Source organism: Propithecus coquereli, unplaced genomic scaffold, assembly GCF_000956105.1.
Source record: "Propithecus coquereli isolate 6110/MARCELLA unplaced genomic scaffold, Pcoq_1.0 Scaffold1, whole genome shotgun sequence".
Taxonomy (NCBI): Eukaryota; Metazoa; Chordata; class Mammalia; order Primates; family Indriidae; genus Propithecus; species Propithecus coquereli.
In genome coordinates this window covers 19,960,003-19,981,865 of record NW_012133857.1, presented here as the reverse complement: position 1 = coordinate 19,981,865, position 21,863 = coordinate 19,960,003, and the positions used below count along the sequence as shown (strand labels likewise).

At 34.9% G+C, this 21,863-nt stretch overlaps 1 protein-coding gene across 6 annotated transcripts in view; it reads right to left on the bottom strand.

Moving 5' to 3' along the window:
* Positions 1-21,863, bottom strand: part of SLMAP (sarcolemma associated protein) — a 174,798-nt gene that overhangs the window by 67,653 nt on the left and 85,282 nt on the right. For 2 of the 6 annotated variants that reach the window (XM_012638376.1, XM_012638381.1), the window contains exons 4-13: positions 19,512-19,548; positions 17,545-17,607; positions 14,375-14,470; positions 14,091-14,162; positions 12,529-12,669; positions 11,233-11,370; positions 9,616-9,784; positions 9,477-9,527; positions 8,931-8,981; positions 3,501-3,563 (exon numbers count right to left, since the gene is read on the bottom strand). In XM_012638376.1, coding sequence (XP_012493830.1) covers positions 3,501-3,563; positions 8,931-8,981; positions 9,477-9,527; positions 9,616-9,784; positions 11,233-11,370; positions 12,529-12,669; positions 14,091-14,162; positions 14,375-14,470; positions 17,545-17,607; positions 19,512-19,548 — 881 coding nt within the window. The remainder of the gene's footprint in view (positions 1-3,500; positions 3,564-8,930; positions 8,982-9,476; positions 9,528-9,615; positions 9,785-11,232; positions 11,371-12,528; positions 12,670-14,090; positions 14,163-14,374; positions 14,471-17,544; positions 17,608-19,511; positions 19,549-21,863) is intronic. The other 4 variants (XM_012638393.1, XM_012638398.1, XM_012638386.1 and 1 more) reach the window with 3 other exon arrangements.

Genomic DNA, 21,863 nt, shown 5'->3' with positions numbered 1-21,863 from the left:
GAACTCCTGACCTTGAGCGATCCACCCGCCTGGCCTCCCAGAGTGCTAGGATTACAGGCGTGAGCCACCACGCCTGGCCTATAATTATCTTTTTGATATAATGATTTCTTTTCCTTTGGGTATACTCTCAGTAGTGGGATTGCTGGAATGAATGGTAAATTCTGTGTTTCGTAAAAATCTCCATACTGTTTTCCATAGAGGTTGTATTAATTTACATTCCCACCAAAAGTGTATATATTTGCATTCCAATTTTTAAAACACAAGGTGAATTTACACTGTATAAGCAAGCCAGGAATGGTGGAGCAAGTGTGTAGTCCCAGCTGTTTGGGATGCTGACGCAGGAGAATTGCTTAAGTCAAGGAGTTCGAGGGCAGCCTGGGCAACATAGTGAGACCCATCTCTAAAAATATACATAGTATACAAGCACTAGTAAATAATGAAGGCTAGGTATTTTAAAAAGACTGGAAACAAGAATATGAAGTACCACTGCTCCTAGAATACATATTTTGTGATCAAGATCAGAAATCATTTCAAGATGCCTTTAAATGAAAATAATGGCAAAATAGTTTGTGAGCACCTGTCAATATGTAATCCAAAACTGTTTTTAAAGTGCTTGAGAATAAATTTACTTGAGTAAGGTGTTTGCTGAATTTGCCTTGCTTGTAATAATATTTATTAAACACAACAATTCCTACAATGGCAGTATGTCATAAAATAATGAAATGTCCTTCTGACAAAAAATCAGACCAGAAGCAACCCTCACTATCCCAACTCTGGTTATCCAAATTTAAGGAACCAAACAGATTTGGAAAATTTTGAGGTACAACTGGAATAATCAATAACCAAACTCTTATTGCTTGCTACCTAAAACTCAGAAACCAAACAAATTCTGATAACAGGCCTCTTCCTAGTTAGCTAAACTTACAAGCTAGACTTTCACTATTTTTACTCAGGGACCCAATAGATTCAGATGTCTAGGAATATTTGCATTTTATTTTTTCTGTTCTTTGGTCCACCTCTGGTACATAAGAATGAGATTTTATATTCTGATTTTTTCTTCTATGTACCACATGTTTAGTATTTTCCCATGCTATTACATAGTTCTTATAAACATCATTTTATTATTAGCTGTCTAATGCTCCCATTGAGGGGATTTCCTATAATTTACATAAATTCTACACTATCTCTGAATATTTATTTGTTCCATTCTCTCCCATAACTATGATGCAATAAAAATCTCCAAACAGGTTTTTTCCATTTAAAACAAACATTACTCCGTGTTACAACTACAGCTAAGTATTTTATAATATTTTAAATAAAATGTTCAATAACAAAATAGGCATTAAAATGAAAAACCTTTTTTACCAGTAAGCAAGTAATAATAATAAAGTAAAAGAATGATTTTTCACAAATTGCAACTCAGCAAAACATCCTTTGGATAATTGTATGTTCTTATTTCTTTGGACTCAAAATATGGTTTCCCAAAGTTCAAAACAAAAATAACAAATAATTACATGCAATAAAACTAAGTATAAAATCCTTCTTCTAAATATTTGTATTTTTATTTATTTTTTAGTTTTTTGGAGACAGGGTCTTGCTCTGTCACCCAGGCTGGAGTGCAGTGGCATGATCATGGCTCACTGTAGCCTCAAACTCCTGGGCTCAAGCAATTGTCCTGCCTTATCCTACCAGGTAGCTGGGACTACAGGCACATGCCACCACGCCCAGGTACTTTTAAATTTTCTTTTTTGTAGAGACAAGATCTTGGTATGTCAAACAGGCTGGTCTTGAACTCCTTCCTGGCCTGAAGTGATCCTCCTGCCTTGGCCTTCCAAAGTGCTGGGATTATAGTTGTGAGCTGCCATACCTGGCCAAAAGTGAGCCCTTTTATTTTAGATTATGTTTTTGTTTTCTTTTTTTTTGAGACAGGGTCTTGCTCTGTTGCCTGGGCTAGATTGTAGTGGCGTCACCATAGCTCACTACAACCTAAAGCTCCTGGGCTCAAGCGATCCTCCTGGCTCAGCTTCCTGAGTAGCTGGAACTACAGGCACGAGTCACTATGCACACAGCTAATTTTTCTATTTTTTGTAGAGACAGGGTCTCACTCTTGCTTAGGCTAGTCTCAAACTCCTGGTCCAAAGCAATCCTCCCATGTTGGCCTTCCGAGTGCTAGGATTACAGGTATGAACCGCTGCCTGGCCTAGATTATGTATTCTTTTAGTTGGTTTCAGTGGATACCAATTATTTTGCCCCAAATCCTTGTGCTAATTTCCCATAAAAGTGAGATTCAATAATTAGAAGGTAACAAAAGGATGCAGTAATCTTTGATTTATGATTATATTATTAAAAGGAAAAAGGAATATACCATATTTATTAAATAATTGCCTCAAAGTAATATTAAACTCATATCTAGTATTGCAGTATCTAAAACTGCCCAAACAGAAGCTCTTCTAAAACTATTAAGTGAAATTCCAAGTTTCCTTGAAGGATCTCTAAAGAGTGTAACATTTGATCTGTTGAATTTATGTCTGCTATAATTACCAGGCATGACCCTTACAACACTCAAGTGCTCCTGAGGTTGTGGGTGGGGGGAACCACATGTGTGTGCACACGCACACAATGAAATTATGTGCATTAAAACTTGGAAAATCATCATTTCAAAGAAAGAGAGAGAACAGAAAGAGAAAAATGTCTGAGAAAGTGTTTGTCTTATAGGAAAAAACACAGACTTCATCAACAAACCTTTACTATATATGGTAATCTTTGCTTGTCACTAATAAGACCAAGAGAATATCACAAATTTGAGATTGTTACAGATCTAAGCAGCTACATGACTTTCAAGTAAAAAGGAACTCACAATATTTTTGTTTAGAATTCAGCAGAGATCTAAATCACCTCAAAAACCAACCTATCTTTAAAATATTCCTTTTTTTCCCATTTTTACTGGAAATGTCCTTATCTTTTATTCTTTAAAATATTCTTGGAGTGGCAAATCTCATTCCACACTTGAAGAGATGTAAGAAATAAATAGAAAAAAATATATATTCTTTTTTTTTTAAATATATATTCTTAAAGATAGCCTCATACGACTTCCCAAAGGTAGGCAGTTGACGTCATACTGTATTGCTACTCCTCTAGAAAGCTCCTGCTACCCTGTGAGCCATCTTCAGAACTGAGTGTCCAAACTAAATAATTATTTTTTGTGGCTTCATTTAAACTAAGAAATTTATTTAAGAACTTCAAAATTAACAAGCTTGAAACTTCCTCTTTTGGAGGTAGTGGGCTAATATGAAATGCTCAGGTCCATGTGTAAAGGCAAACAAATACTTTCCTCAAAAGAGAAAAAGAGAAACTGTAGGAAAAGATATGCTGCTGTCTGAAGATGGCCCTTTATGCACTTCTACTATAACAAACACATTGAAATCTCATTTTTCTTCTCACTTTTCAATTTTAGCCCCTGGCTTCATTAAAATCAATGTGAAAAAATACTCTGTACTCACTCTGGCATTCTATGAATTGATGAATAAAAGTGCAGTCCCCGCCACTCTTTGAAAGCAAGTGCTCTAATAAAGAAAGAAACACCTTTTAGGATATAGTTTGGTGCTGTCTTTGAAAACCAACAGCAAAGGTAGGAAAGTTGAAATGTATTAACATGGGTAATTCTAAGTAAGACTAATAAAAGTTGAATATATTTTAATAGTAAAAGCAGACATATTTTAAAGTTAAATGACTGAAAATCGTGATTATATAATCATTAATTTGTACCCCGAATGGTTAGCTTTTAAAGGTGCAGTTTTTATCCAAAGAGCTCAAGAAAACTACATAAACATATTGCTTTAAAAATCTTCTCCCACTTTTAAAACACATCTTTCTTAAACCTCTGTACCGCCATAATATGCTGAAATAAAAAAAAACCAAACACATCTTTCTTTATTAAAGCTTAATACCCTTAAATAATTTTAAAATTGTATATTTGTTATTACTAAACTAATTTTCAAGTGACTGTTCTCTAACAGTCTTTCTTCAAAGCTATTCATCTTAGCTAAGAAGCAAAAGGTAAATACCTTAAGAATACCATAAAATAGTGCCTTAAAAATTTTAAGATACCCATGTAGTATTTTAATTTTCACATTTTCATTTCGCAAATAGTCTTCTCTTTTGAGTGACTTAATCTGTACTTCATATACCAAAACATTGTTTATCTCTGTTTATTTCAAAATCAGTATTTGTACATTTCGAAGTAAGAGCTTCCTAAGTGGTTTTCCTCAGGTCAAACAGAACAAATGGATGGAGAGAATCAAAATCTAACATAGGGGTTTAATAAAAGTTTCAGTCCTTTTCTTACAATAATCTGTATTTAGCTTGATTCAAAATGTTACTTCTGAATCTGGAAAACATCCTTAACTACATATTTGAATTGCTTAAAACTACTACATAGATTTTGGAAGTTTAAGTGTTAAGAATACATTCCAACACAATGATTACTTGGAAGGTATAAAAGTACTAGACCCTGCCAAAGAGGACACGAGTTAGCACCACTCGCTATAAAAGCCTCCTTTCCCTTCTCTTCCATCTCAACCCACTCCATCCCTCAATTAACTCAATTTTGCATGAGAGAGAGGCAGTCATCTCCTACTCTGATAGCACTTCACCCTCTCTTGACATCCTTCCTGTTAGCCACCTTCTTTACCTCTATACGCAAATCTATCATTATCCTTTCTCTAGTTACATGGTGTGCAGAGCCTCCAGTCTACAGTCACCATCAGTATAAGACAAACACATGGGGAAAAAAGGTTGCTATATCTCATGCTTTGAAAAGATCAATGAATTGCATACCTAGAATATTATAAAGGGATACAAATATAGCCTCAAAAAAAAAAAAAATCCTAACTGCAACAGAAATTTGAAATTTAAAAAAATTTAATAAATAGATTTGCCAGTTGGAACCAAGAAAAGCAAAATAGGACTCCTCAATAGAACAGTAATTACCAAGATTAAAAGTTGTTTTACATAAATCCTATCTAAGCTATGGTGACATTTTCAGAACTCAAACTAATGAGTTTCAGATATAAAAACTCATTTGGGACTGGGTGCCCTGGCTCACACCTATAATCCCAGCACTTGGGGACACTGAGGTGAGGCCAGGAGTTCAAGATCAGTATGGGCAACATAGTGAGACACAGTCGCTACAAAAAAAAAAAAAATTAGCCAGGCATGGTGGCTCCTGCCTGTAGTCCCAGCTACTCAGGAGGCTGAGGCAGAAGGATCCCTTGAGCCCAGGAAATCAAGGTTACAGTGAGCTATGATCACGCCACAGCGCTCCAGCATGGGTGACAGAGAGAGACCCTGTCTCAAAAATAAATAAATAAATTACAAATCCCACCTCATTGGGAACCAAATTTTAATTTAACTAAAGGATTTTATAAAACTTATTTGAAACCAAATTTCAGACCATTACCAAAGGACTTCAGATGATTTTTATTAAAGTAATATATTCTACCATTACCTACCAAGCTAAAAAACAAAAAATCACTTTTTATCTACTCTGATTTTAATATCTGAACTCTATGTTAAAATATTTACTAAACTAGTTTAGATAAAATCCAAGGTTAATATAAAAAGATATATATATTTATATTACCTCTACAAAGGAATCTCCTAAACATATGAGATAAAAGTCTTTCAGACAGCATATGTAAAGAATTTGGATCATGACATTTTTCTTTTTTTTTTTTGGCCGGTCAGATTTAGCAGTGGCGGGGGTTGTATACCAAATTCATGACATTTTTAATACTCTATTTCTTTTTTTCTTTTTTGAGACAGAGTCTCACTCTGTTGCCCTTACAGTGCCCTCGTCAGCCTAGCTCACAGCAACCTCAAACTCCTGGGCTCAAGCGATCCTCCTGCCTCAGCCTCCCGAGTAGCTGGGACTACAGGCATGCGCCACCATGCCCGGCTAATTTTTTTTCTATATATTTTTAGCTGTCCAATTAATTTCTTTCTATTTTTGGTAGAGACGGGGTCTCACTCTTGCTCAGGCTGGTTTCGAACTCCTGAGCTCAAACAATCCGCCCGCCTCGGCCTCCCAGAGTGCTAGGATTACAGGCGTGAGCCACCGCGCCCGGCTTGTTTTTCTATTTTTAGTAGAGACGGGGTCTTGCTCTTGCTCAGGCTGGTCTTGAACTTCTGAGTTTAAGCGATTCCCCGCCTCAGCCTCCCAGAATGCTAGGATTACAGGTGTGAGCCACCGCGCTGGGCTAATATTCTATTTCTTGAATTTAGGCCCTTGGGAATTCACTTTGCCAAAACTAAAGAAGATACCACTGATGATCCAAAAGGAGTCAGATATTTACTGGGGGGAAAGTGGGTGTCTATGACACTAAATAGGATATAGGAGTGTAAAGAAAGAGAGATACAGAAACACAGAATAGAGAACCACTCTACTTAAAATGCATTTTATACATATGAGTTCCCTATGGATTTTGATTTTTTAACACTTGTGCTGTCCAATGCTACAGCCATTAGCTACATGTTGTTAATGAGCCCTTCATATGTGGCTAGTTTGAATTGAGATGTTATATAATTATAAAATAAATGTACAATGATTTCAAAGATTTAGTGAGGAAAAAATAATGTGAAATATTTCATTAATAATTAATTCATTAACAATAATAATTTTAATATTGATTACATGTTGAAATAATATTTTGGATACTATGGGTTCAATAAAATATATTATTAAAATTTGTTCTACCTGTTTATTTTTATATTTTTAATGTGGCTACCAGAAAATTTTAAATTATGCATGTGGCTCTCATTATATTTCTTTTAGACAGCACCATTCTATAATCTAAAGACATATTCAAATTATGAGATGAGACTCACGAAAAATTTACAGTATAAAACCTTTGCTTTTAGCAGCTACATTACACTTAAATAATTTCAAAAACAGAGTTCACTGAAAGAAGTGTTATTAATTATAACATCTCCAGACATTCTGAAAACATTCTTTTACAACTACATTTGATTGTCTCTCTTTACTATTTAAAAGAGTAATTTTAGTTAAAATTGTATAATATTAATATTATGGCTAAGGACTTTGGTAATATTGGAATCTTTGAATATTAGTCCATTATTATATTACAAGTGATTCAGGATGGAATAAGTGACCCATCACTTATTCCAAAGTAACTAAATCTGGTATAACAAAGTTTTCGTGTATATCTAGAAATATACTACTTAGTGCCTTTCAAAATATTCTATTAGTTACTCTCGTACTACTCCATTTATCACCCCCCCCTGAAAAACAAATATACCTATAAGGGAATAATAATTATTGTAAGAAATTACCTTTAAGTACCCAAAATATCTTATTTTATCTTAAACCAAGGAGTCAACTGTTCTACAATTAAAAATAGCCTACTACTGTTCTCATCTAAGTCAACTGGAAATGGCAAAAATTTTAGGCAGTAATTTGACCACTCTAAATAGAATTAAGATGTTTCCATGTATATAAAAGGATTTTCTTAACTGAAGGAATAGAAGGTTCCCAGCTTGGGTTAACACTAACATTATTAATAAACACATACTCAAGTCAAGAGAGTGATGATAGATTTGAATAAAAAGTGTGCATGCCAGAAAGAGAAAAACAAGCAAAATAGTAACAGAAAATATACAATCATTTAAAGACAATATGCCTTTAGAAGATGAGGATTAAGTCATTTTACATAAGTTGCTAAATATATTTTATGAACAGCAACTAGCGATTTAGGTGCAATGAATATAAACTACACCTTTAAAAATTCTCAAATTGAAACTCAATCAAACTGGAATTCAAAAAAGTCAATGCATTTTACAAAACATACATATAACAGTAAAAAGCAATGATTAATGAAACTTTTTTCTTGAGAATCTCAAAATTCGTTATATATGCAATATTAGGTCTTGACCTTTATTACCTGAGCCTATTCTGGCAGTTCTTGTTTAAAAACAAACAAACCAAACAAAACCAAAACAGAACAAAAAAACTCACCTCCTAATTTTATCAGAATTTGACTGCTGCCCAAGAACCATAAAGATATCCCCTGATACATGGAAAAAATATTTAATAGGAAGTACTGGGTATCAACCTTGATATCTTCCACTAACTTCTGCATAAAACTGAGATGACAGGCACATAGATTGGTCAACACATAAAAATGTTTTATTCCTTTTGTACTCCAAGCATCTAGTGCAGGGTCTGGCACATAGTTGGTGCACAATTAATGTCGGATAGAAGGAGAGGGAAGGAGGGGAATAGGGATCTTCAAGACTGAAAGATTATAGAAGCCATTGGGTAAAAAGTATCCCATGTAGTAGTAGGAAAACCAATAGTGGTTGTAAGTTTTGGGAAGAGAGAACTCATGCTATCCAGAGAGAAGGGTAACTAATAAAAGAACCGAGAACTAATAAAAGATTTTTCTTATGACAGAAATGAATGACCCCATTCTCTCTGATCAATGAAACAGATGGATAAAGAAAGCAGTTTCTATGACATGTCTAAGAGCTCAATGGGCTGTTAAATAAACTCAAACATTAAAAACAGGAGTAAATTATCACATGGAAGCAGAATTTAATAGAAAAAAGTGACAGCATAGTTCATTGAAAAATATAGTGGGGGGAAAAAAGAGCTGTATTGTAAAAGCCACTGTTAAAGTTCAACTTTATAATTTTCTTATTATTTGAATAACTGAAATTTCCATATAACAAGGGATATCTAAGAATAGATCATAGCATTAAATCTCACAAAATAAAGGGAACCTTGATTTTTAAAGACAGGGTTCAAAACTAGCATGCTTTTCATTCCAAACACTTAAAACCCTAAACTCCTTATCCTGCTTAAATACTAAAAGGGTATCATGAAAGAAAAATATTTAAGTTCTTTACACTACCTTTTTCTGTGCTCCCATTTATTTTAGGTAAGAAGTCATCAACTTGTATCCCTAGGATTAAGACAGTGTATCATTGCCTGATCAAAGAAAGTATTACTTTAAAACTGGTCTCAAGTGTAACCATGGCATTTTGTATTCCTGCACAGATTAAGATTGCAAAGAACACTTTACATTTATTTTTATAAGAAGGGTTCAACTTGCCATTTTCTATTAACTCAGAGAAAAGCCTACTACTGCTTAGTGGCCTTCCAATGAACCTTAAAAGAAAAAGGATCCTGCTGCTCATGTATCTTTCTTATTTAAGTATCTCTACGTAGAACATCTCAGATGCAGAAATTTCATTCATCTCAAGGACTAAACAATGGTGCCCACTGGTGGCAATCAAGCATATTTTTAAAGGAAATTTTCTAAAAGGGTGTAGTTACTTTATACCTAGGACGTAAAATATCTCTTAAAGAAAGTAAGTACCCAATATGAGATAGTAAGCAAGATCAAAAGTTTAATGATAAAATTCAGCTTAAAATAAGAAATATGGATGACACCTACCTAAGCTGCTGCATTCTTTAAGAGTTTTCTCCTGAAGATGTTCTAACCGTACTGTAAACAAAAGCCCAAAAAAAAGATATTTCACAAATAAAAAAAAAAAAAAATCAAATCAAATCAATTTCTGGATTAGCTAACTCACCTTGTAAAGCTGTTAGCCTCTCATTGGTGAAATCGTTATCAGCTTGCAAAGCTTCTATTTTTGCCTGGAGTTCCTGTTCTTTTTCTTCCATTTCATCTATTTTATGTTGTAATTCTTTTTTCTCAGCTTGTCCCTTCTGTTGGATTTCCTCTTGTTTTCCCTCTGCTACCTGTTGAGAAAGAAGGAAATTCAGTTATTTAATAAAACCTGAGCTTGTTTTAGGAAGCTTAAAGCAGGACTGCAGTTACTCAACTTAAACTTCTAAGAAAACTATTCAGTATTATAGAATATATTTATTGATATGTTTTTTCTAAACCAGCAAAGAAGATAAAGGCTTCATGTCAAAAGTGATCTGCACTGGGGTTATTCCTCCATAACATCTAGGAGAGAAAAACTTGGAGCAAGCAAGTAGGCTCAACACACACAGAGATAAAAGGTCAAAGTGAAAAGCTCCATATTTTTCAAGAGGGAAGTAAGAGTCTCCCCTAAAATTACTACTGTTTCAATTTGTTCGTAAGTTTAAAATGTAACTAATTCTGAAATTTTAAACAAAATTATGTTTAGCTAAAGGGATGATGGTACAAGCACTTCTCAAAAAGACCTTCTTTTAACAAGACCAATCTTTAAAACTATCATAGGTTAACCCTGTGGTCCCCAACCCTGGGGCCGTGGTCCGGTGGCCTGCTAGGAACCTGTTTGGAAGCCGGCTGCGCATCAGCATCACCACATCAGCATCACCGCCTAAGCTCTGACCTACCCCCCTCCAATTGCCTTCCATGAAACTTAGGAAGGGGGCCGCACAGCAGGAGAGCAGCGAGTGAAGCTTCATCTGTACATCTGTATTTACAGCTGCTCCGCAGCCCTCCCCATGCCCCCATCCCTCATCACTGCCTGAGCTCCACTACCCGCTTCCCACCCTGTGGAAAAACTGTCTTCCATGAAACTGGTCCCTGGTGCCAAAAAGGTTGGGGACCGCTGGGTTAACCAATCACATAGAGGGGAGGTATACTCTGGTCTTCTCTAACAAATGCACAGGCACTCAATCCACATTAAAAGACAGAGCTTCACAAACTCAGGTATAAGATTTTAAAGAACCAACTAGACATTACCCTATGGTCTGATCTATCCTTATCCTAAATGTCCCATAGCTACAGGCAATGGCAGCTTACATAGAGTTAACGGCATTCCAAAAGGCTACATGGGATCAAGCATTATCACTCTCAGATTCTCTCTGGGCTTGTTCCAGCATTAAATAGCTGTGCCTTTGGGATGGCCTAAACATAAATAATTTCAGGTTAAAAAAAATCTGAGTATCTTGGGTTTTGCTGATTCTCATCTACTTCCTGTTATATATTAAAAGATGTCTATTGTGAACCACTGACTACATTTCCATCCAGAGGAACTATGACAGCTTTTACAAGATTTTTATTATTTAATATATATGGTAACGGAGGTTGGGCTAAATGGAATATAATCACCTTATTTTCACTATAATTTTCAACCATTATCAAATTTTACATCAACAACTATTCAACAACACCAAAATGCTTAAGCTATCCAGTGTGTTGGGGATGATTAGCTTAACATAATTTCAAATTAAATTAAGTAAACACATACCTTTAACTTATCAGATAAATCTTTAATCTCATTAACTGCTCCATTATATTTATTGGCTAATTCTCTTAATTCTTCCTGAGTCCGTTCATTCATTTCTTTCAGGTGGGTACATTCATCTTCAGTATTACTCAGACTTCGCTGAAATTCAAGTTTATGGGCAATTTATTTAGAATAAATGCACAATTACTATTTGGAATTCCTTCTAAATTCAATTTATAAGAAGTACAATCCTGTCAGCTATTCTAAATCAACATCTGCCCTAGACTTTATATAAAGCTGAATTAAGCGACATAAGAATTTCAATTTACTTTGGGTACATACTAAAACAGAAAACACAACTAAGAATTTGAGAGGGTGGGGGATTGAGGAGAGGGCAGGGGCAGGAAGAGGATGCCACTTTTATATGATTATACTTTTGAAAGGCCAAAATGTATGACTTTTAGCCTTGAAAATATTTTAAGCCCATCAATTCTTGAAAGCAAGTTTAATAATATGCAGCAGGTAATTTAATAAGGGTATGTTAACTATTTAGTTTATGATGGGCATTTTAACCAAATCCAGTAATAAATAATTTCCACGGTGATTTTGCAGTGGTTCAAAGGAATGACCTGTATTATGAATTAGATTTTTTTTTTAAAGCAATGAAAATCACATTTTGATTTGTTTGTTTGTTTTGGAGACAGGGTCTTGTTCTGTCACCCAGACTGTAGTGCAGTGTCATGATGACACTTCACTGTAACCTCCAACTCCTCCTAGCCTCAAGTGATCCTCCCACCTCACCAAAGTGCTAGGATTATAAGCCTGAATGAACCACCAGGCCCAGCCAAGAATCACATTTTGATGGTTCCTAAAAGACCTAGAAAGGACCTTGGAGATAATTTATCCTGTGAACCTCCCAAGTATCAAACACAGTTTTCCTCTCTAAGGGATAGGTGAAGTAAGACCACGTGGTATAGGTTCTCAGTCTACAATGACCATCCTCAACTAGAAGCAAAGCAAAACCCGATGACAGGAGATCAATTCCCTGGCACTACTGTATGGTGGCTGAATCCTAAGCACAGTAAGATTCCCTGGTTAGGCTTTTATTTCCTCAGTCACTAACTAGGGAGCATAAGCACAAAACTCACATGGTTATGTTGAGAATTCCTGTCAATGAAAAAGCAGCATAACTGTTCCTTCCCATCTGGCAGAAAATATTTTCTTGCTATATAATAATACACAAGTTTAAAGTGTCCCAGAATGTTTGAAAGTTTTTAAAAATCATATTACTATTTAGTATTTTTAAAACTGAAATACCTCAACTTCTGAAAGTTTTCTAACCACTTCAATTTTCTCCTGAAGAACCCGCCTCAGGGACTCTTTGGCTGTTGTCTCATAGTTATGTTTATCCTCCTGTAATGCTATAAGTTCCTTCCGTAAACTATCTTCTGTTTGATTCTAGAATAAAAGATATTTATAATTACAGCCAAGTTACTTTTAAAAAAGCATTTACTATTGGGAAAAAAATAACACATTATACTTTTAAAATTGTATATTAAGGTACCTCCAACACAAATGATGTATTAACTAAAGCTGTATTTAAAAGTTGCATCAGTAAATTATGCCTTCACAAATATATTAGTTCCCACTTAAAAAAGAAAGAAAAAATCAAAGTCAATTGACAATTTCTCTCAAATATACAAAGGAATTACTCTTGTATTTGTCATTATTTTCTACAAACCACCATATTTACATTGTTAGGCGAAAATAATCAGTTACCATCACAGGCATCAAGCGTTTTAAAACAATGGTTAAAACAAAAGGAATACGGGCACTACGGGGGAAAAAGGAGACTCCATGTCTGGGGAAGGAAATGTACAAAATGAGCCTGGAACATCTTGTCTAGTATGACAGAAATAAGCTATTTAAGTCTGCTACAGTTCTATCAAAAAGACTCAGGAGCTAATCTGAAGAGGTTTACACAGGCTAAAGATGGGATAATTTGAACATCAATAAGAAAAACAGGAGAAGGCTGTCAGAACAGTGCACAGGTAAGAACTGAAGTTTTAAACAGGGTGGGAGCAGTGGATGTGAGGAGGCGTGGAAGGCTGTGGGGGTGAGAAAAGCAACTGCAACAGATTTAAACACATCGAACATCTTTAAATCTAAGCGGGGAAAGGAAACACCATGGTCATTCTTTGGTGGATGAAAAGGAACCAATTCATTATTCTGAAATCCAGTGAATAAGGAGGGGAGGGAAATCACTTATCCTGCTTTCCCTGCAGAAAATGTACCTCAGGGTAACCAGATGGTTGGTATGGGGAAGCTTTTCTTTATATACAAGTACTCCAGCTAAATATATGAAGGAATGATAGAATTAAATCACCATTTTTGTAACCTTTAATGAAATAATGGATCTAGGCAAGGATCATCAATTACCGAAAAAAGCTCAAAACAAAAGACAACCGCACATTATGTTGCCTCTTGGTGGAAGAACACAATATCATCCTAAGAGTTGTTAGCAATAAAAAATTGAGCCTGAATCAGATCAAATCTTTGGCTCAAACCACTAATTTATGGTGGGGGGGGGAGCTAAAAGAATGTTCAAATAACAATTCATACTGACAGAAATTCTACAAGGCAAATGACCCAGTTTCTTCAACAAATATCAACTACAATGGAAAAAAGAGAGTTGTACATGGGTATTCATTATACAATTCTTTCTACTCACATGTATGTCTAAAATTTCCCATGACAAAGGATTTAAAAGGATTTTGAAAATACATAAAAGTTTTAGCATATATTCAAACTGTCAGTCAAAGAAATGACGCTACATAAAAAACTGCATTTCATTTTACATACTTGAGATTTATACCTACTTTGGAGCATGCCTGTAATTGGTTTCCCATAACTTCTAACCGTGATAAGAGTCTATCTTCATCTATTAAAGCCTGTTGAAGACAAATTAAGTATAAATAAAATCCCAGAGTAATTAAAAAACATGTATATGAAAAAGGTTGCTATTGCCAACAGAAGATATAAAATCAACATTTGTTCATTAATTAGGAAATAATTTTGCCTTTGTTTGCTATAAAATTGTAGTTTTCATAAAAGATATTAAACTATATTTAAATGCTCCTTGAGTGTAAAGGCAACTGAATACCTGCCAACTGGTATCTGAAGCCTCTTGGGTGATGGCTAGTAGCCGCTGAAGTGTGGCTAACTTCTGTTCCAACATCTGTTCCCGATGTAAGGCCTCCTAATATTATAAATCACAAAAGAGATTCTAATAAACACAGCATGATTCCTTTGAGGAGTAATCAGTTTTTAGCACATGATAAAATATTCTCATATTACATTTCACTTGATGTATTTCACGGTATTTCAAACTTGATAATACTTTGTAAAATATACAAAGTCCCCCCCTTATCTCTGGTTTTGCTTTCTACAATTTCAGTTACCCTTGGTACCATACAACATTTTGAGAGGAGGGTAGAGGGAGTCCACATTCATGTAACTTTTATTACAGTGTATTGTTATAATTGTTCTATTTTATTATTAGTTATTCTAATATAACTAAATGTTTAAATGCTTATAAACTAAGCTAAGGTTAATTTATTATTGAAGAAAAATTTTTTTATGAATTTGGTGGAGCCTAAGTGTACAGTGTTTATAAAGCCTACTGGAGTGTACACTAACGTCCTAGGCCTTCACATTCACTCCACACTCACTCACCGACTCACTCAGAGCAACTTCCAGTCCTGCAAGCTTCATTCATGGTAAGTGCCCTATACAGGTGTATTGTTTTCTACCTTTTATACTGTATTTTTACTGTACTTTTTCTATGTTTGGATATGTTTCGATAAACAAATACTTAGCATTGTGTTACAATTACCTAGAGAATTCAGTACAGTAATACGCTGTACACGTTTGTAGCCTTATACCATATAGCCTAGATGTATAGTAGGCTATACCATCTAGGTTTGTGTAAATACATTCTATGATATTCACAAGGACAAAATGGCTGAATGATGTATTTCTCAGAGTGTATCCCCATGATTAAGTGACACATGACTGTGTATATACATACATGTGTGTATACACACACACACATATGAAATACATATATCTCAAAAGAAACTCAATCTAATCTAAGCCAAAATAATCTGGTCAGCAGCAAAGATATTTTATAATGGCTTGACTGCAAAAGTATAATATCTAAAATATAAATAGCTTTTAATTTTTCCTTTATAAAATTTTACACACACAGACACACACACACACATATACAGATACATAAAAGAGAGAGAAAATGCTTCACTCCCACAGCCTATTCATTGCATTATCAGGTGTTGTTCTGATTCTCTCCCTGACTGTATACCACTTAGAAGCTATTAATATACCAAGTGTAAGTAAGAGTCCACCAAATAGTGGTTCAATGTAATTAAGGGATCAAGGAGTTATATAACTATCTGGTAACTCTAAAGGAATATTTTTCAAAGAAAGACACTGGCATGTAAAGTCTGACCTCTAGGTGATTTGTTAACATTTGATAGCTGCTAAGAGGGTCTCCTTCACTGAGAATCAAGGTGAAATGTTCACAGCATTTAGCTGCGGTTTTGGCACAGCTTCCTTCACCTTGTTCTATTCCTGTCATTCTCCAGAGAACACTTACTACCCTAATTCCTCTGAGTCATATCACTACAGAAGTGCATGTTTCAAACATAGCAGCTGAGGGTTAAAGTATGAATTTATTGTTCTCTACATCCTTGATAAATAATGATTAGGGAAAATCTGGTCTAATTAGAGCTAGAGGTACTATACTTTAATATAAATCTAAAGTTACAGATTTAGGAATCTAATAAAAACCATATTGCCTCACAATCCACATTAAAACACAGCTTACATTTGAAAGAGACTGTTTACTCAGTTTATTTTAAGTGCCTAAAACATTTCTAATATCCAGGAAATTACACAGATGCTGCAAAAAGTTTTACTGAAAAACAAAATCACCAACCAACCATTTCTTTAGACTCTACTTCCACTAGATGGTGTAATTTCACCTTTTTAATTCAATTCCATTTGGAATTTCTAAACTCCACGAACTAAATCTCAACAGAAATCTAATATTTCCAGGCATGATCTTCAGTTATAAGACATGAAATGCACCTATTCCAGTTTTTATTCAGAAGGTTCACAATTTACGTCCAGAACTTTAGCAATTCAATAAAAATGTATACAGAAAAGACTGTGGTATAATTTTCTCTCTGAGAGTTAGAAAAAGAACAGTAAAGGATTAGGACTACTAGGAATATTCAAAGAACTGACACGAAAGTTGGAAAGAGTTAGAGTCAGGGGGTGAGATTTGCAGATCATGATGACTAGTAACGACAGTGTATAACCACAGGCAAATCATTTAACATATATAAGCCCCATATTTCTCATGAAAAATGAGGTCTAGATCAAATTAATCTCAAAGTTCTCTTCTACCTCTAAAAATAAGAGAGATCTATGTCAATTAATGTGCCTTCCTATCGAATGGTAAATGACTACTGACATTTGTGGCATACATTCTATGTTCCAGGCACTGTTCTAAGCACTTTATATATTTCATTTATTCTTCACACTTCTGTGAGGTTAAGTGCTATTACTATACCAATTTCATAGATGAGGAAAATGAGGCACAAAGGGGTTAAACAACTTTCCCAGCAGATCAGATGGTAAAGCCAGGGATCGAAATCAAGGGAGTTCAGGCAAGAGTCCATGCTCTTAAGTACTTTACTGAAGTGCAAATATACAAAACTGTTTTTCTATGCATATATTATAGCTAGTGAAAGATAAGATCTGATTGATATATTAATAATTTTCTGTCCTTCAGTACTCCATCTGTAAAAATCAGGGTAAAATATGTACCTTATAGGATCTTGTGAGGATTAAATGAATTAATACAAGTAAAGGGCTATAATGGAGCTTGGCATTCAACAAGTGCCATGTGATTATTTGCTATTAATATTAGTAAGCAACCAAAATCTCTCTGGGTTTAATTTTATTTAAAAGTCATCTATGGATAAAGAACTATTTTGGAACCTCCTCATATTTGAAGAAAAAAATTTTTCTCATACAGAGCTTATATTCTCTAGACTTAACAATCCTGACTCTTTTATCCTTTCTTCATAAGATCTATTTTTAATCCTTTTCTTCTTCGAAAAGATATTTCTTTTGTACTGGTAGCCAGCCAATTTTTTTAATCCTATATTTCTGAATAGGCAAAATGAAATATAAGTTGTTTAATTTTGATTTTAAAGACTAAGAATTCTCAAGATTTATTTTTACCTGTAGATACTGAGAAAGCTGGAATAGTTCCTGAGAGTACATACTTGGAGTGTTAGCAGCAACCTAGTAGCAAAATGATACAGTGTCAACAGAAAACACTTTATAAAAGACATTAAAGACAAACCAATTCCTTGAAATGTCCATTTACTTAAATATGCAAAATAATAATTATTTATTAAGTTAACCAGTTCCCTTGGTTCTCAAAATATTTCAGGCCTCTGTCCAGAATTTATAAATGGTATTATACTATGCTGACCAGTTTGAATTTATAAGTCAGGTGGTAGAACAAGTGCTACTCATGAAAACATTACTTCATAAGCTGAATCACAAATTTATAGCAAAGGCAATGCAGCCTCTTCTTAACCCAGAAATAATGCCTCCTAAGTCAACATCCCTTTAAAATTCACCATTAAATAGGCAACAAGTCACAATTCATTTAGAAGTAGCCATCTTCAAAGTATTTGTATGTGTGTGGGTGGGTGGGGGAGACATGAAATATAACACTTCATCCAATGGCCAGAGGCAATGAAAAAAGTTTTGTCCTTGTCTTTCTTTAAACTACAGGTAGATTTTAAGAAAAAGATGGGAAATAATGGTGTTTAAATAAGTATTAGAAGAAATACCTTTTATAAGGGGTTTTCCAAGGCTATGGAACCATGGTATTATTAAAAAAAAAAAAAAAAAAGAAGCGCTCATGGGGTTGCTATAACATTTACCCAGATCTTCAATGCTAACAAGCCCTATGGAACTGGCATCATTCCTTATTAAGCTCAGAAAGTATATTTTTATTAATATGCTGACTAGTAGGCAGGGAGTTGGCATTGCTTTTTTTTTGTTTGTTTTTGTTTTTGAGACAGAGTCTCACTCTGTTGCCTGGAGTAGAGTGCTGTGGCATCAGCCTAGCTCACAGCAACCTCAAACTCCTGGGCTCAAGCAATCCTTCTGCCTCAGCCTCTCGAGTAGCTGGGACTACAGACATGCGCCACCATGCCAGGCTAATTTTTTTCTATATAGACTTTTAGTTGTCCAAATAATCTTTCTATTTTTAGTAGAGATGGGGTCTCGCTCTTGCTCAGGCTGGTCTCCAACTCCTGACCTTGAGCGATCCACCCGCCTCGGCCTCCCAGAGTGCTAGGATTACAGGCGTGAGCCACCGCGCCCAGCCGGCATTGTTTTTTAAAGTTAGTTCTAAATCAGCAAGACCATTATTTACTTCTGAAATAATTCTTGGTATCACAGAAGTTGATGATTAACCACTTTTACCTCTGAAAAACAAATCTAATAGAGAACTGCAGTTTAAAGCAGACTTTCTTCATTCAATGGAAGGAAAAATATAAAATATTTTTCCCAATAGTTTAATTACTGTACTAAGAAAACTCGAAAATCCATTTCAATGTCAAAAGATGTAAAAGATATATTTTTTTTTGCTCATTAGCAATGGCATGACATGATAGTTTGATATACCATTATTGCACAATTAAAAAAAACCTGTTTTCTAGCAAGAAATTACTGTAAAGTTTCTAATCAGATCAGGTTAAAACTGATCTTCAAAGATAATAAAAGAACAATTTCTGTAAGCCAGTATTTCTATGTTACTTCCCTGTATGGGTAAATGTTGAGTGAAATATTTGGATAGAAAGCTTTAACAAATTACTAGACAGAACTGTATCTCAGAATAAAAAGTAATAGCTAACATTCCTTACCTCTGGCTAGGCACAAAACTGGTATTCCTAGTCTACACAGTCAAATGTTCACTTGAGATAACAAAGGCTTTTACTGAAGAAACATCCACCTTAAATTCTCTAGATATTGAAGATTAGAAGAGTATAAGAACTACGTAGCTACATGCGCTCTCTATATTTTGTTACAGAAGAGAAGTAAATTTCTAGATAAAGCATATTAAAAATAAACATTTTCAAAGCAATATAGCTGAGTCAGTTTGGAAAAAATAATCATTAGCAACTTACTTTGTCAACAGGACTTGGTAATGGAGCATGGATGACACTGAAAAGTAAAATTTAGAATTTTTATCTAATATCCTGACAATAGAGGAAACACAATATCAGAGTACCGGAATATCTTAAACCACAAAGTTGATAATTTGCCTTCATGTAATTAAAAGAATGTGAAGAATTTTCCAATCCTTTATAAATGTATAAACTTCTTAGAAAACAAATAAATACACAAACCTACCTTATACATATCAATATATTTTTAAAAGCAAATTCCAATTCCAAAATGTGTTAAATGCCCTTTGAGGACCCACTACTTACTGAAGGTTGTTATAAGAATTTCCACACAGAAAAGAAGCACTCTTTAAATTATCTGTTTTCAATTTTGGAATGTGTAAATTAAGTTCCTTTAAAATTAAACATTCCTATACAGAGAGTCTTAAAAAGAAAAGGTCTACTGGAAATTAAGGCTGTAATTTGGAAACTTGTTCCAGTGAAGAACTTTAATCAAAACAGTAATATTGGCTGGGCACGGTGGCTCACGCCTGTAATCCTAGCACTCTGGGAGGCCGATGCGGGTGGATTGTTTGAGCTCAGGAGTTCCAAACCAGCCTGAGCAAGAGCGAGATCCTGTCTCTACTAAAAATAGAAAGAAATTAATCAGACAACTAAAAATATATAGAAAAAATTAGCCGGGAATGGTGGCGTATGCCTGTAGTCCCAGCTACCCGGGAGGCTGAGGCAGAAGGATCGCTTGAGCCCAGGAGTTTGAGGTTGCTGTTAGCTAGGCTGACGCCACGGCACTCTAGCCCGGGCAACACAGTGAGACTCTGTCTCAAAAAAAAAAACAAAACAAAAAAAAACACAGTAATATTACTCTTCCCTACTCAGCCACCTCAGAAACTAACTGAAAGCTTAGATGTACATATGAATGAAACCAAACTCAGTATATATCACTTTAAAATAAAACATTAAATAGACATTAATTGGTACTAATTGCGTTTTTGGCCTCATAAAATACTACTGACAGAAAGGTAGTATAGCAGTTAAGCGTGAAGGCTGAGATACTATACTGATTGGGTCCAAATCTCAGCTCTACTTAGCAGCTGAAACGCAAATTGCCTAATCAATATGGGTCTCACGCTTCCTCGTCCATAAAATAAAGATCATCATAAAACCAATCCCACAGAGTTATTGTGAGTATTGAATGTGTTAATATAAATAAAGAGCTTCAAACAGTGCCTAGGACATTGGAAGCACTAGATCACTACTACCGCTCTCATGGGAATAGAGCATTGAGGAAGCCAGAGTCCCTATTTTACAATGCTCTGTAAGATACAGTATGTATATTGGGGGTCAGCAAAAGGGACACAGAGCAAGGCTACCGTCCATGTCCCGCATCAGTTGCTTATCACTCCACACCCTAGAGGCCACTCTAGTGATGGCCAGCTTGAAGGCTGACGAGGCAAAGTTCCTAGTTTCAACTGGTTAATCGTGTGTAAGCTACTGAGAAACTCATCAGGCATGACTTAAAAACAGGAATAATTCTGATCTCACCCTAATAACTGCAAATATCCTAAGAATAGACCTAATTCAACTAGTCACAAATACACTAAAATGCTTAATAAAACAGAATATTAAGCGAGTACTCATCTCGCTTCTGATCACCCATGATACCCTGTACAGACTTCACTAAGCCTATAGAACCCTTTACTGTGCTTTTTTGATTACATGTCTGTGTTTTCAGGAACTATGATCAATTCACCTCTGCATCCCCAGAGCTTATCACCAGGCCCTAACAAAGCTGATACCTAATGAAAGTTCTTTAAAAATTATATAGAAACTATAATATAAACTAGTAAAACAAGTGGGTCAGTATTTTATAATTCTTTGTTTTCTGGTCTTTTCTATCTGGTCATGATGATCATGGTGTTATTAAAATAGTCTAGTGATACAGCTTTAGTTTTTCTTCTCTACTCCATAAAACTGAAAGAGACATTTTAAACATAAGTTTATTTTTCTTGACTATGTAAGTAATATATATTGATTATGGAAAATATGTGAAGTAAAGCATGAAGTAATAAATACAAATTACCCAACGTCAGCACCCAAAGATAACCATTTTGGGCATATATCCCTTTCTCTGAAGATAATGCACATATAAGGAAATGAACTTAAGAAAGTCTAAATGGCCGGGCACGGTGGCTCACGCCTGTAATCCCAGCTCTCTGGGAGGCCGAGGTGGGCGGATTGTTTGAGTTGAGGAGTTCGAGACCAGCCTGAGCAAGAGCGAGACCCCATCTCTACTAAAATTAGAAAGAAATTAATTGGACAACTAAAAATATACAAAAAAAATTAGCCGGGCAT